This window comes from Cetorhinus maximus, chromosome 34, assembly GCF_964194155.1.
Source record: "Cetorhinus maximus chromosome 34, sCetMax3.hap1.1, whole genome shotgun sequence".
Taxonomy (NCBI): domain Eukaryota; kingdom Metazoa; phylum Chordata; class Chondrichthyes; order Lamniformes; family Cetorhinidae; genus Cetorhinus; species Cetorhinus maximus.
This window is the reverse complement of record NC_135912.1, coordinates 5714788-5730335: the sequence shown is the minus strand read 5'-3', so window position 1 is coordinate 5730335 and position 15548 is coordinate 5714788. Positions and strand designations below refer to the sequence as shown.

The following is a 15548-nucleotide window of genomic DNA, read 5'->3' as shown; positions in this document are numbered from 1 at the left end:
ATTCACTCCCTCCGCCACCGACGCACAGTAGCAGCAGCAGTGTGTGTACCATCTACAAGATGCACTGCAGGAACCCACCGAGGTTCCTTCAACAGCACCTTCCAAACCCACGATCACTACCATCCATAAGGACAAGGGCAGCAGGTGCATGGGAACACCACCACCTGGAAGTTCCCCTCCAAGCTACGCACCATCCTGACTTGGGAATATATCACCATTCCTTCACTGTCGCTGAGTCAAAATCCTGAAATCACCTCCCTATAGCATTGTGGGTGCGCCTACAGCACTTGGAGGGGTTGGTTCAAGGCAGTGGCTGACTATCACCTTCTCAAAGGGCAATTAGGGATGGGCAATAAATGCTGACTTGGCCAGCGGCGCCCACATTCCACAAATAATAAAAAGCCTGTCTGCGAGGAGGTGTGTCTCGTGCTGCTCCAGGCATCGTGAGAGTGGGATGTGGTTGATTGATTGATTTTCCTGCTTATTATGTACATATGAAGCTGGGCAGCAAGAAGAACGTTCCTGTCAATTCTGGCTGTCTGTACTACAGGAGCGAGGCTATAATGCAGGAAGGAGTGGGTTACAGTTACAGCAGTAAGTCTGTCCCTCTGCATCGTAGTAAGACACATCTGCTCAGTACAGACCCTATCCTGGCCTCTCGGGGGGGGATATCAAGTCATAGAGAAGGGACAGAAACAAAACCCCTCAGTTTAACCTGAACTCCTTCCACGTCTGGAGTCTTGGATGGCAGATCCTTCTCGCACTCCGGGTGCTCGATCACGAGGGTGGTTGGACTGTACGCGGGCTTCTTGCCTTGGCTGGGGAGCAGCGTGCCCAGGGGCTCATAGCCTGGGGCCTCCATGTAGTGCACCCTGACCCTGAAGCACGTGTGGAACTCATCCTGCAGTTAAACAGAGGGTCAAAGAAGTCCCTGTCAGTCATAAAATAGGCACAGGAGGTGGCCATTTGGCCCATCGTGTCCATTCTAGCTCCCTGCGAGAGCACCTCAGTTAATCCCGTTTCCCCCGCCAGTTCCCTGCAGACCAGACAATGTTCTCTCCTTAGATAATTAACCAACTCCCTTTTGAAAGCCTCGATTGAACCTGCCTCCCCCACACTCTCAGGCAGCACATCCCAGATCCTAACCGCTCGCTGTGTGAAAAAGTTTCTCCTCGTGTCTCCATTGCTTCTTTTGCCAATTACCTTCAATCTGTGCCCCCTCATTCTCGATCCTTCCACCAAATGGGAACGGTCTCTGCCTCTCCACTCTGTCCAGAGCCCTCATGATTTTGAACACCTCGATCAAATCTCCTCCCAACTTTCTCTCCTCCAAGGAGAACAGTATCAACTTCTGGCCAAACCAGTGTTTGATAAAGTTTCATCATAACTTCCTTGCTTTTGTACTCTATGCCCCTAGTTATGTTTTATTAACTGCGCTCTCAACCTTCCCTGCCTCTTCAGTGATTTGTGCACGTGTGTCCCTCTGCTCCTGCAGCCCCTTTAGGATTGTACTCTATTTTATACTTCCTCCCGCCATTTTTCCTACCAAAATAAATCAGCCCCCATCCTATGCCACAAATCTCCATCAGCAGGTTGTAGCAGGTGTACCCACTGGGTGTCAGGATGCTTCTAATAGCTGGAACAGGACAGCATTACTACTGACCAGCTGTAGGTGGCACTGTATCCCCAGCCTGCAGTACCACTGATAAGCTGTAGGTGGCGCCCTATCCCATCTTCATCAGACAGCAGCCAATTTGCGCACAGCAAGCTCCAACAAACAGCAATGAGGTCGTGGCCAGGTAACATTTTAATTATATTGATTGAGGGGTAAATGTTGGTCTGAACATTATCTTTTCAGAAGCAACAGTTCAGAAAACAGAGCAGCTCACAATCTTTTTCTCTCGCAAAGCCATCACAGCTGTGGGCCCCACTGCCGGTCACTTACCGTGGTCCAAAGCAGCAGCACTGAAGCCTCTTTGAGCGAGACCTCCTTGCACATACACTTGACACTCCACTCCGGCATCCAGTAGAGAAAGAGGAGCAACAGCCCACCACTGCACAGGGTCCCTGCGCCCACCAGGCCCAGCTTCCACCAGCATGGCTGGTAACCCACCACTTCCTGTGGGAAGACAGAGCAGAATCCAGTCAGGACTGACCCTGACCCAGCTCGATAGTGGCTGATCCCAACCCTCCCCACCCCCTGCCCAAAGACTCCCCATCCCCAACTAGCCACTCATTCACCCCCGGGCCCCACCCTACTGCCCTCTCCCTACCTATTCCCCACCCAACTCCCCTCTCCCTACCCATTCCCCCACCCAACTCCCCTCTCCCTACCCATTCCCCACCCTACTGCCCTCTCCCTACCCATTCCCCCACCCAACTCCCTTCTCCCTACCCATTCCCCCACCCAACTCCCTTCTCCCTACCCATTCCCCCACCCAACTCCCCTCTCCCTACCCATTCCCCCACCCAACTCCCCTCTCCCTACCCAATCCCCCACCCAACTCCCCTCTCCCTACCCATTCCCCCAACCAACTCCCCTCTCCCTACCCATTCCCCCAACCAACTCCCCTCTCCCTACCCAATTCCCCTCTCCCTACCCATTCCCCCGCCCAACTCCCCTCTCCCTACCCAACTCCCCTCTCCCTACCCATTCCCCAACCCAACTCCCCTCTCCCTACCCATTCCCCCAGACAATTCCCCTCTCCCTGATCATTCCCCCACCCAACTCCCCTCTCCCTACCCATTCCCCCAACCAACTCCCCTCTCCCTACCCATTCCCCCAACCAACTCCCCTCTCCCTACCCAATTCCCCTCTCCCTACCCATTCCCCCGCCCAACTCCCCTCTCCCTACCCAACTCCCCTCTCCCTACCCATTCCCCAACCCAACTCCCCTCTCCCTACCCATTCCCCCAGACAACTCCCCTCTCCCTGATCATTCCCCCACCCAACTCCCCTCTCCCTACCTATTCCCCCACCCAACTCCCCTCTCCCTACCCATTCCCCCACCCAACTCCACTCTCCCTACCCATTCCCCCACCCAACACCCTCTCCCTACCCATTCCCCCACCCAACTCCCCTCTCCCTACCCATTCCCCCAACCAACTCCCCTCTCCCTACCCATTCCCCCAACCAACTCCCCTCTCCCTACCCAATTCCCCTCTCCCTACCCATTCCCCCACCCAACTCCCCTCTCCCTACCCAACTCCCCTCTCCCTACCCATTCCCCAACCTAACTCCCCTCTCCCTACCCATTCCCCCAACCAACTACCCTCTCCCTAACCATTCCCCCACCCAACTCCCCTCTCCCTACCTATTCCCCCACCCAACTCCCCTCTCCCTACCCATTACCCCACCCAACTCCCCTCTCCCTACCCATTCCCCCACCCAACTCCCCTCTCCCTGCCTATTCCCCCAGCCAACTCCCCTCTCCCTACCCATTCCCCCAACCAACTCCCCTCTCCCTACCCAACTCCCCTCTCCCTACCCATTCCCCAACCCAACTCCCCTCTCCCTACCCATTCCCCAACCCAACTCCCCTCTCCCTACCCATTCCCCCAGCCAACTCCCCTCTCCCTAACCATTCCCCCACCCAACTCCCTTCTCCCTACCTATTCCCCGACCCAACTCCCCTCTCCCTACCCATTCCCCCACCCAACTCCCCTCTCCCTACCCATTCCCCCACCCAACTCCCCTCTCCCTGCCTATTCCCCCAGCCAACTCCCCTCTCCCTACCCATTCCCCCACCCAACTCCCCTCTCCCTACCTATTCCCCCACCCATTCTCCCATCCCCACCAATTCACTCATCCATTTGTCCCCCAATCTCCCATTCCCTCACCCATTCCTCCATCTTACCTCTTTCCCCCATCTTACCCACCCATGCTCCCACACTAGTCCAGGCAACTTTCCACCCCTTACCCCAATGTCGCCCTCACCAGCCCAGCCATCTCCCCATCCTGCACCCTCTCTTCGTCCCGATTGACCAACTCCCTCCCCACCCGGGCCATTTTCTCTTCCCACCCTCTCCCCTCTGCCCGATCTGCTGCCACAGAAACGCGTGGAGAATTCTCAACCCACCATCTCATCCTCACGCTCCGCGTTGAGGTACTTCTTCTCTGTTCTTTCCATTTGTCCCTGTGGCGCACCAATCTACGGCCCCACCGCTGCAGCCCTGTACAACAACAACGCAGACGTGAGCTCGCAGCAAGGGATGGGGTGGCAACCAAGACACCGAGGGCCACAAGGGACTGTCCCATGCACAAGCAGCCATTCCACAAGACAGTGGGAACGCTATGTGCGATGGCCAGCATATTCCGAAGAAGGGCCAAATAGTGCAGTGGAACCAACACTGACAAACCAAATGGTGGTGTTAGCAAACGCCATGGAAGCTCTCCCACTGGCTTTGGACGGGGAGCGGAACCAGAATGATGCCAGAAGTTGAACTGTTGAATAAAATTTAATGCAGCCAAGTGTGAAGTGATTGATTTTGGTAAGGACAATGCAGAGGGCCAATATAAAACAAAGGCTATAATTCTAAAGGGCGTGCAGGAGCAGAGGGACCTGGGTGCATAGGTGCATAAGTCATTGAAGGTGGCAGGGCAGGTTGGGAGGGCAGTTAACAAAGTATACAGCATCCTAGGCTTTATTAATTGGGGGTGTAGGGCACAAAAGCAAGGCAGCCGTGTTAAACTTGAGCAGAACACTAGTTTGGCCTCAACTGGAGCATTGCATCTAGTTCTGAGCACCAAACTTTAGGATGGCAGTGAAGGTATGAAGGAAGGTGTAGGGGAGATTCATCAGAATGGTTCCAGGGTTGAGAGACTCCAGTTCTGTAGATACATTGGAGAAGCTGGGGCTGTTCTCCTTGGAGAGGAGAAGGTTGAGAGGAGGTTTGATAGAGATATTCAAGATCATGAGTAGATGGGGGGAAAACTGTTCCTACTGGCGGAAAGATCGAGAACAAGAGGCACAGATTTAGGATGGTTGGCAAAAGAAGCAACGACGACATGAGGAGAAACATTTCACACAGCGGGTGGGCCTGGAGTCACATGTAGGCCAGACCAGGTAAGGACGGCAGATTTCCTTCCCTAAATGGGGCATCAGTGAACCAGATGGGTTTTTACAACAATCGACAATGGATTTATGGTCATCATCAGACTTTTAATTCCAGATTTTTATTGAATTCAAATTTCACCATCTGCCGTGGTGGGATTCGAACCTGAGTCCCCAGAGCAATACCAAGGGTCTCTCGAATATTAGTCCAGTGACAATATCTATTTTGTAAGTCCCTATGCTGCAACGGTCTAGGAGTGAGGGGGAGCGAAAGAGATAAAGAGATAACGGAAGATGGATAGAGAGAGAGCGCGTAGCTGAGGTAGGCAACAGGCATTGACAAGGCAAGAGATATTGAAATAAATAAAAATCTTTTTGCATAAACTGTGCTAGACAAAGCAGTTCTGACTAAGAGGATTCTGACTAAGAAAGTTCTCAGTGACTGGTGGGTAGGAGCAATGAGCGTCACTGCTAGTTTATGTGTACTTGGCTCCAAGCCTGGGCTACAAACAGAGGGCAGCAGGTTGGCCCACACCACCTCATGACAGCCTGGCGCTGGACCTCCATGCCTGCTGCCATTTCCTGGTGATTCTCAGGGCTCCCCCTTCACATTGCCAATCGAGGCCTGGTGCTGAGGCCGTACGGCAGGGTGGCGGGGTTTGGGGAAGACATGGCCCTGTTTCGAACGGTAACCTGGAAGAGACAAACCCTATCCTCTGGCCGCCCTTCATACCAGAGACACGACCACTCCTGGGATCAGGGAGCAGAGGACGGACACAGGGAGAGAGCGCACAAGCACGTGTGTTGGAGGGAAGGGCAAGTGCGCCATTGGTGACGACCTTTTCGCTTGAATGGCTTCACAACTGCTGCGCGGGCAGAATTGTATCCGGCACCTTTAGGGGAAGGGTTGAAGAGGGAGAAGTGGGGAAATCTGAATGAACCAGTACAAACCATGGGCCTGTGAATTTAAAGTGTCCATGAGGCACGGGACTTCCTCCAACCTATGGGACCTCTCCACCCTCTTGACCGCTAGCGGCATCCAGTTGGCTGGGCTTCACAGATGCCCCTAGAATTTAGAGTGAATCACGCAAATCACTGAACCCACTCCCCTGACTTGGAGTCTAACCGGTCAAGGACTCACCCCCTCGGTTCCTGTCTCTATGTCAGCTGAAATGCTGCCACTGCACGTCCCAGACCCTTTCTTGAGGGCTCGATCGGAGGATTGCCTGTGGTGGGGTGGAAAAGAGAGAAGCATGCAGTTAATAAACCTGACCTCTCCCCAGGGTTGACAGTGCCCACCTCTCATCCCGTGGGCGTGGGGTTCAGCATTTCAACGGTGCAAGTCAAGTTGGCAAATTTGGGTGAGCTGCCTCCACCAGTTCAACTCCCGGCCAGGTCAAGTCGGCCATTTTGCACATAAAAGTCGGCCATTTTGCCCCAATTCCCTGTGTAAAGCTGGCCATGAAAGGTTATCTCAGTTTATCCACTTCATCATCAAAACTAGCCTAAAAGTTGAGAGGCAGAGCACACCGGCTATAAATAGGACGTGGCTGTGCCAGGCCTCAGCTGTTATTTGTTTAGCTGCTCAAGCGGACAAGTCACTGTGAATTCCTGACGCCCTGACTCATTCCCTGGCACTTTCATATCAAACAGAAATGTTACTCCTATTGCAGGGATCATTTCCAAATCAATTCTCCAACTCCCCCCACTCTCCCAATGGCTGCCATTGTTGCAGGGGGTGGGGGAGGGTGGGGGTGGTTAGGGCTCCTACTGAGTCGCAGGTGCTGAGAGCTGTTGGGCGACACAAGGCCTCGCCGCCCAGGAATAAACACCGATTCTGACTGAAATTTCTGGACACTAAAGCTGGAAAGTCCTGCCGGCCCTCGGAACAGGGAGTGGAGCGGTCCAAACAGGGTGGCAAAGAGAATTAGGAGAGTTTCGATCCGAATGGAAGAGCTCCCGCTCCATTCGTCCCTACCCTCTCGCTGCCTCGCCGGTCTCTTGTTCAACCTCCCAAACACGTTCCTACTGCCCGGGCACCCCGAACGCTGACTTTACCGAATGACTCTACCCTGGGAGGGTCCAGCCTTTCGGGCTCTGAGCCCAGGTGGTGAAACTACGGGAGCATTAATGGCTCACTCGGGAGCAAGGCAGTGGAGTCTTTTCACCACTTCCACTGTGGCTCTCCAGCGCAAAGAGTTGTCCACAATCGAGCGTTGCAGACTGGCACATTCCAAAGACCAGGACTATGTGCTGAGGGATGCAGTAAAGCTTGGGGCAGTTAACATAAAGCCGCAATGGGAAAAGGCCACTATCTAAGACCCTTCAGCCATAGTACACCGGTGGGTGGAATTGGAAACTGGAGAACCCCTTGGGCTGTATCCTTGACATGGAACATGGAGAGTAAAATCAAGTGCATTGCAATTGTACTGAATCGGGTCAGAGTGTAACATGTTGAATGGAGAAAAGTTGACTTCCATTGCCCTCTCTGCAATGTCCAGTTTGAAATGCTTTGGACTGTACTTTTACAAATAAAGTATATTTTTGGAGGAAAGAAACCTGGGGCACTGACATTAGATTGGGTGCCACTGGACCAGAGAAGGGCAAGGAACAAAAGACACCCAGATTCACCACCATCTCCCCGCACCCCACCCCCCCACCACCTTTGCTGAAAGTGCCAGGGTAAGGGTTTCAGGTGAGGACGATGCCAGGTTTGGCTGCAGCGCATGGCCCCCTGTAGTTGAATAGCACACCTACAGCCAATAGTTATGCTGTGAACATACCATCTGAGCACTCACCATGACTGTTTTACCTGGCGCCTCAGCACAGCCACACAGCATGTTCGCCCCTTCCCCCAAAAACCCTAGACCGTTCCCCAACCCCTCCTCCTGGACCTACTCCCCAGGGCCTCACCCTGGTCTCTATCCCAGGACAAACTGCCGGAACGTGCTCACGCAGGTGAGGAGTCACCCCACGCGCCCTCCATGGTCGAATATGCAGTCATCAGTCAGTCATTCTCATTGGTGTTTGGGGGGGGTGCGGAATGGGGAAGGAGGGGGAAGAGTCACGCTTGCTGAAAGGGGGAGGGTGAGGGGGAAGAAGCATTACACTCGAGGAGGCGCCTCCGGTAAACTGCGCAGCCTCAGTGCCTCGGACTCATTCTGCTCATCGTGTAAACACAGCCAGCAGCACGAGGAAAGAGCGGGGCTCTAGAATATCTCCAATAACCCAGTGATTAAAGGCTCAGCGTCTCACAGTCTCCCTCTGATTGATGGGTGAGCTCCCACTTTCTTTTCATAAACATCCTGCAAACTTGCAATTATCCCAATTCTTTCCCTGCTTATTTTCCAGTTTTCAGTTACCTTTTACAGCAGGGTCTGGGCACTGACTCTAGCAGGTCACCGAGTGTATTCTCAGCTGCAGTTATGGGCTGGCGTCGACACAGGTACAGCTCTAGAGAGGCATCTGCATTAACTGTAGTTACAGGTGCTTGCAGCAGCCACAGTTCGAGGGTATATACAGACTGGCGCCTGTACACTGACTGCAGTTCAGACTTGATCCGGGTACAGTGCACAGGCAGATATTTGCAATGACTGCGGATACAGGGACAGGTTTCTACAGATTGTCGTTTCAGGAGGACATAGATTTTAGGTAGTTACACAGGCTGGTGTATATGTGGAACACTAGTACAGAGGGATACAACAGAACAGGGGTTGGAGGAGGCACAAGTCAATGATCTACCACTATCGTAAGGTCAGAAGTGGGGATGTTTGTTGATATTCACGCAGGGCTCAGCACCATTCGCAACTCCTCAGATACTAAGACAACCCACACTTGCATGCAGCAAGGCTTTAGGCTTGGGTGGATAAGTGGCAAGTAACATTCATGGCATACCCGTACCAGGCAATGACCATCTCCAACAAGAGTATCTAACCATCTTCCCTTGCTGTTCAATGGCATTACCATCACAGAAGCCCCCCGCCATCCACATCATGGGGGTCAGCATAGACTAGAAACTGAACTGGGCCACCACATATAAATATTGTGGCTAAAAGGTGTCAGAGGCTGGGAATTCTGTATCGAGTAACTCACCTCCTGACTCTCCAAAGCCTGCTCACCTGCTATAAGACAAAAGTCACCATTCACTGGACCTGCGCTCACGCAGGCCTAACAACACTCAAGAGGCTCAACACCATCCAGGACAAAGCAGCCCCGCTTGATTGGCACCCTTTCCACCACCTTCAACATTCACTCCTTCCACCAGCAACGCACAATGTGTACCATCTACAAGATGCACTGCAGCAACTCACCAAGGCTCCTTCGACAGCACCTTCCAAACCCACAACCTCTACCACATAGAAGCACAAGGGCAGCAGAGGCATGGGAACATCACCACCTGGAAGTTCCCCTCCAAGCCACACACCATCCTGACTTGCTAATATATCGGCCGTTCCTTCACTGTCGCTGGGGGAAAAAAATCCTGGAACTCCCTCCCTAACAGCACTGTGGGTGTACCTACACCATACAGCTCACCACTACCTTCTCGAGAGGAATTAGGGATGGGCAGTAAATGCTGGCCTTGCCAGTGACGCCCAGATCCTATGAACAAAAAACATGAGATTCCCAGGAGGGAATCGTTAGTAGCTACTCCTAATAGGTCATTCATTTCTTCACACACTAAAACCCTCACATGGAGACTCTTGGCGGAGATCCCACATTTTAAACAAGCGCACAGTTCTCCAACGTCCATTACACAAAGGAACACAGATATGAGAGAAACTAGAAAGAGAAAGGCAAAGAAAGAAACTGAAAGAGTGCACAGATATCGGAGGTACCAGCTTTTGGATGAAATTTTAAACCCAGGCCACCGTCTGACCTCGAGTGGACATTAAAGATCACACAAGTCACTAATTCGAAGGAAGCAGGAGAAACTCTCCTCGGTGCACTGGCCATTATATACCCAAAAAAAAAAGTACCTTGTCGGCCATCACGCGCTACAGGGCCCTCCTGAAGTCGGGATAGGTGTCAGAGGAATGCAAGTCTTATCTTCTTTGCTGGGGGTAAACACGAACTGTGATGCCCTGTCTCGATCCAACGCGCCTGGCAGATATGTGTGGGGTTAGGATCTGGGTTGCGCTGCCTGATAGTGCGGTAGAAGCAGACTGAATCGTGGCTTCCAAAAGGGATAATTACCTGAAGGGAAAAAAATCTGCAGGGTTACGGGGAAAGGGCGGCGGGGGCTGCTGACGGGACAAGGTGAGTTGCTCTCCCAGGGAGCCGGCACAGATATGACGGACCAAACGGCCTCCGGTACTGTTGTTATGATTCTGCCTCCGGGGCCAGGCACCAAGGCTACACGCCTTCAGGAGGTGGAGGAACACTGGCGACAGGGGACAGAAAAAAAAGACCAGAGGCAGAGAGGCAGTTAAACAGCCCACCGCCCAGCACCCAGCGCAGAAGCACCCGACAGAACCACCGCAACACACCTGCTTAGCTTGCGGCACTAGCCTCCAACTTGACTCCCAGTAGGCACTCAGCAGGACGCAGGTTCTCAGCCTCAGTGTCTCTCCCCAGCTTGCTCTCTCACAAACTGAAAGGCAGCAGCCAGCAGCCACAGCACAGTCTTGTGGCACAGCACAATTACAGGAGGTACCCGAACAATGTACACAAGCGGCCAACCCTACACTACAATAAGGCCTTTAGAAAATTCTAAAGCCTCTTCCTGCAACCCACTTCCTTGGGAACACGCTGCCATTTTATCAGTTCTCCAGGACTGCAGGTTGATTTGTGCATGAGCGTGTGCATTGGTTGTGGTCTATTATTGCTTTTTTAAAAAAAAACCCTTTCTGTCTGCATCCCAGTGATACAGTCTGTTACCCCCGATACAGTCATCCAGCCTAACCACTTGACTGTAGAGTTACAGTAGGCGCTCTGCATTCAGCGATAGGGAGGTGGGCAATGCGAGCAAGCGGCTGGCGCAATCACTGGTGCCGTCTCGTCGGAAGTGCAAGTGGGGGCGGCCAGAGAATCGAGGGGGCAACATCTTAAGAAAGGGGGCTTGGTGGTGGTTGGGGCTTTGTTTCATGGTGGTGGTGGTGGTGGTGGTGGGGGGCGTTTCCTCTCCAATCCACCCCATGGGAATCTGGAGCCTGCTTCCTTTGCCCCGGCATTCGTAGCTCTGCCTCAGCGGCATCGCAGTTAAAATCAAACCGCGGCACACAACCAGCGCCACTGAATGATTTTGCCACCTACCCCTTTCCCCAAATTCAGCCCATGAACGCCATGGCAAACTCTCGGGTGCCGACTCACTCTCCCCCCACCCCCGCCAGTGTCCTGCCTACTCTGGGTCACGAAAGCCCCTCGGGTCTTCTCCCTCTATGTGCATTTATACAGCGCCTTTCACCTCGCACCTTACAGTCGGCCACTGACATACCTTTGGAAGCGTGGTGGCTGTGGCAACGTAGGAAACACAGTGACCAATTTGTGCACAGGAAGCTCCCGCAAAAACAGGACCGTGACGGTCACCAGATCATGACTTTTAATAGAAGCAAAATAAATACCGTGGATGCTGGAAATGAAAACGGAAAAGGGTGGAAAAACTCAGCAGGTCTGGCAGCATAAGTTGAGAGAGGAACAGAGTTGACATTTTGAGTCCAACCTGACTCTCCTTCGTTCAAGAATCAGGTTAGATTCGAAACGTTAACTCTTGTTTCTCTCTCTACAGATGCTGCCGGACCTGCTAGACTTTGTTTTTATTTCATTTGTTTTAGTGACGTCGGTTGAGGGGTAAATATTAGCCCTGGGTCACAGGCGGACAACTTTCACTGCCCCCACCCACCCCCCTCCCCTTTCAAATAGCGGGTGTGCGATCTTTCACACCCACCTGAGGAGGCAGACAGGGCCTCGGTTTAAATCTCCAGGAGACAGCACCTCCGACACTGCAGCACTCCCTCAGTGCCGGCCCCGGGCATCAGCCGGGATTACGTGCTCAGGTTCCTGGAATGGAACTCGGACCCACAACCTTCTGAGTCAAAGGATTACCACAGAACCACGCTAGACATCACATGTCAGATACACAAACAGTAAAACTAACACATGACCGGAAAGATCAACACTAAATCCAACAAGATTTATGGCAATTAACTCATCACCGCGAACCTATTCTGTTAATGGTAACTATAAGGAATCAAGCTGAAAATTGTTGTTAAAGAAACAAAGAGTTTAGGATAATCTCTTTTTAAAGACACAGTGGGATTTCAGGATTTTGAATGCCTGAGAAAAAGTAGTGCAGGGAAAGAGTCCAGTTATTTAAAAGGCAAGTAAGGGAATATAGAGTCATAGAGGTCTACAGCACAGAAAAAGGCCCTTCGGCCCATCGAGTCTGCGCCGGTCAAATAAGTACCTAACTATTCTAATCCCATTTTCCAGCACTAGGCCCATAGGCTTGTATGCCACGGCACATCCAAATACTTCTTAAATGTTATGAGGGTTTCTGCCTCTACCACCCATTCAGGCAGTGAGTTCCAGATTCCCACCACCCTCTGGGTGAAAAAATTCTTCCTCACACCCCCTCTAAACCTCCTGCTCCTTACCTTAAATCTATGCCCCCTGGTTATTGATCCCTCCACCAAGGGGAAAAATTCCTTCCTGTCTACCCTATCTATGCCCCTCATAGTTTTATACACCTCAATCATGTCCCCTAATATATCGGAAAGAAAAATATTAAGGTTCACAGGGAGGAGAGAGGGACCGAGGGGAGGGCTCTTTAATCCCATTATTTCGAAGGAAGGACAGGGGAGTTCTCACTGGTGTCCTGGGCTAATACTAACCCCTCAAGCTATATCACAAACAAAACATTATCTGGTCATTATCACATTGCTGCTTGTGGGATCCCACTGTGCATACAACTGGCTGCCACATTTCCTACAACAGTGACTGCATCTCAAGAAGTACTTAATGGCTACAGAGTGTTTTCAGATGTCCCGAGGTCTGGAAAGGTGTTACGTAAATGCAAGTTCTTTTCTTCCGAGGAGCTCGCACTGGCTCGATGGGCTGAATGGCCTCTTTCTGTGTCATAAAATTCTCAATAGCTCCCAACCTCACCCTCCAAATACAAAGCATTGAGGGGATTTTAACCTAATTTGGTGAGTCATGGGACCAACTGCTCGGGAGCGTGGGTCATTTCCTTCGTGAGCAATGCTGCAAGCATTTTTTCTGAATTAGTCTGAGGTTCTTCCCTCCACACACTTCCCAGAACACAGCTTGGCTAATGGCTACGGCAGACACGTTCAGACAGCAGTTACTCCTCCACAAGCTGGTTACCAGCCAGTACAGGGGAGGAGCTCTGGTAAGGGGAGCCCTGGCCATCCAGGTTCTCCACGAGACCACCTGGGGTCCCCGTCTGGCCTGGGTGAGGACAGGGCGAGAACAGGTCCGGTGTGGAAAAGGAAACCCACCAGGAACAGAGCGAAGGAGCAATCACCAATGCGATGTCAATGGTTATCTTCACACACACAGCAAGATCGGTGAAGGGGGGGGGGTGTAGGAAGATGAGTTTTTGGGGGCGATTGCACAAGGTGGAGGCACAGGAATTGGGGCCCTGGGGAAGTACCACTACCTTGGGGAGAGGGTAATGGAGTTGGGAGGACCTAGGGAGGTGAACGCGGGGATGTTAGGAGGACTCGGGAGGGTGGGGGGGCATCTGAAGGATTCGGGGGGGGGATCTGGAGGACTCGGGGGGGGGGGGGGGGATCTGGAGGACTGGGTGGGGGGGGTGGATCTGGTGGACTCGGGGGGAGGGAATCTGGCGGACTCGGGGGGGAGGGAATCTGGCGGACTCGGGGGGAGGGAATCTGGCGGACTCGGGGGGGAGGGAATCTGGCGGACTCGGGGAGAGGGAATCTGGCGGACTCGGGGAGGAGGGAATCTGGCGGACGCAGGGGGAGGGAATCTGGCGGACTCGGGGGGAGGGAATCTGGCGGACTCGGGGGGGGGGAATCTGGCGGACTCTGGGGGAGGGAATCTGGCGGACTCTGGGGGAGGGAATCTGGCGGACTCGGGGGAGGGAATCTGGCGGACTCTGGGGGAGGGAATCTGGCGGACTCGGGGGAGGGAATCTGGCGGACTCTGGGGGAGGGAATCTGGCGGACTCGGGGGGAGGGAATCTGGCGGACTCGGGGGGGGAGGGAATCTGGCGGACTCGGGGGGAGGGAATCTGGCGGACTCGGGGAGAGGGAATCTGGCGGACTCGGGGAGGAGGGAATCTGGCGGACGCAGGGGGAGGGAATCTGGCGGACTCGGGGGGAGGGAATCTGGCGGACTCGGGGGGGGGGAATCTGGCGGACTCTGGGGGAGGGAATCTGGCGGACTCTGGGGGAGGGAATCTGGCGGACTCGGGGGAGGGAATCTGGCGGACTCTGGGGGAGGGAATCTGGCGGACTCGGGGGAGGGAATCTGGCGGACTCTGGGGGAGGGAATCTGGCGGACTCGGGGGGAGGGAATCTGGCGGACTGGGGGCGTGGCGTCTGGTGGACACTGGGGGGAGGTCTGGTGGACCCGGGGGGGGGGGGGTGGGTCTGGTGGACTCGGGGGGGATCTTGTGGACTCGGGGGGGAATATGGTGGACTCAGGGGGGAATCTAGTGCACTGAGGGGGAATCTGCTGGACTTGGGGGGAATCTGGTGGACTCGGGGGGGGTCTGGTGGACTCGGGGGGGGGTCTGGTGGACTCGGGGGGGGTCTGGTGGACTTGGGGGAATCTGGTGGACTCGAGGGATCTGGTGGATTCCGGGGGTCTGATGGATTCCGGGGGGTGGTCTGGTGGACTGTGGGGGGGCGGGGGGGATCTGGTGGACTCGAGGGGATCTGGTGGATTCCGGGGGGGGGGGGGGGGGGGATCTGGTGGATTCGGGGGGGGGGTGGATTCCAGGGGGGTCTGGTGGATTCCTGGGGGATCTGGTGGATTCCGGGGGGATCTTGTGGGTTCCGGGGGGTCTGATGGATTCCGGGGGGAGGAGGACTCGGGCCTCGGGCCCGCGCCGCCGCTCTCACCCGGATAAAGCTCCACATCACATGGCATTGATCGGCCCCACACACGGCGACGGCGGCTCCCCTCACTCCCGCGCGCTCTCTCGCCGGCTCCTGTCGCTCGCTCCCTCGCTCACTGGGCCCCAGGCCTCGGCTCTCCGGTTCCTCGCTGACAGCTCTGCGGCTCCTTCCCGGGCTCAGGCCGTTACTGGAATTTCCTCAAGGAGCAGAGGCCCCGCCCACTTTACACGCCGCCCACCCCACAAGCCCCGCCCACTCCACAAGCCCCCCCCCCCCCCCTCCGCTCCATCGGCGCCTGACCCGCCCACTTCACCAGCCGTACACACCACAAGCTCCGCCCACTCCACAAGACCCCCTCCGCTCCATCGGCGCCAGACCCGCCCACTTCACAAGCCGCTCACTCCACAAGCCCCGCCCACTTCACAAGCCGCTCACTCCACAAGCCCCG

General features: G+C 54.4%; 1 protein-coding gene across 1 annotated transcript in view; it reads right to left on the bottom strand.

Moving 5' to 3' along the window:
* The window catches only part of LOC144671800 (polyamine-transporting ATPase 13A3-like), a 59796-nt gene extending 44479 nt beyond the window's left edge, over positions 1-15317 (bottom strand). The window contains exons 1-5 of the mRNA XM_078533845.1: positions 15104-15317; positions 6196-6280; positions 4080-4173; positions 1946-2119; positions 716-901 (exon numbers count right to left, since the gene is read on the bottom strand). Of these exons, the coding sequence (XP_078389971.1) occupies positions 716-901; positions 1946-2119; positions 4080-4130 (411 nt within the window). The 5' untranslated portion in view covers positions 4131-4173; positions 6196-6280; positions 15104-15317. The remainder of the gene's footprint in view (positions 1-715; positions 902-1945; positions 2120-4079; positions 4174-6195; positions 6281-15103) is intronic.
* Positions 15318-15548: the final 231 nt, after the last annotated feature.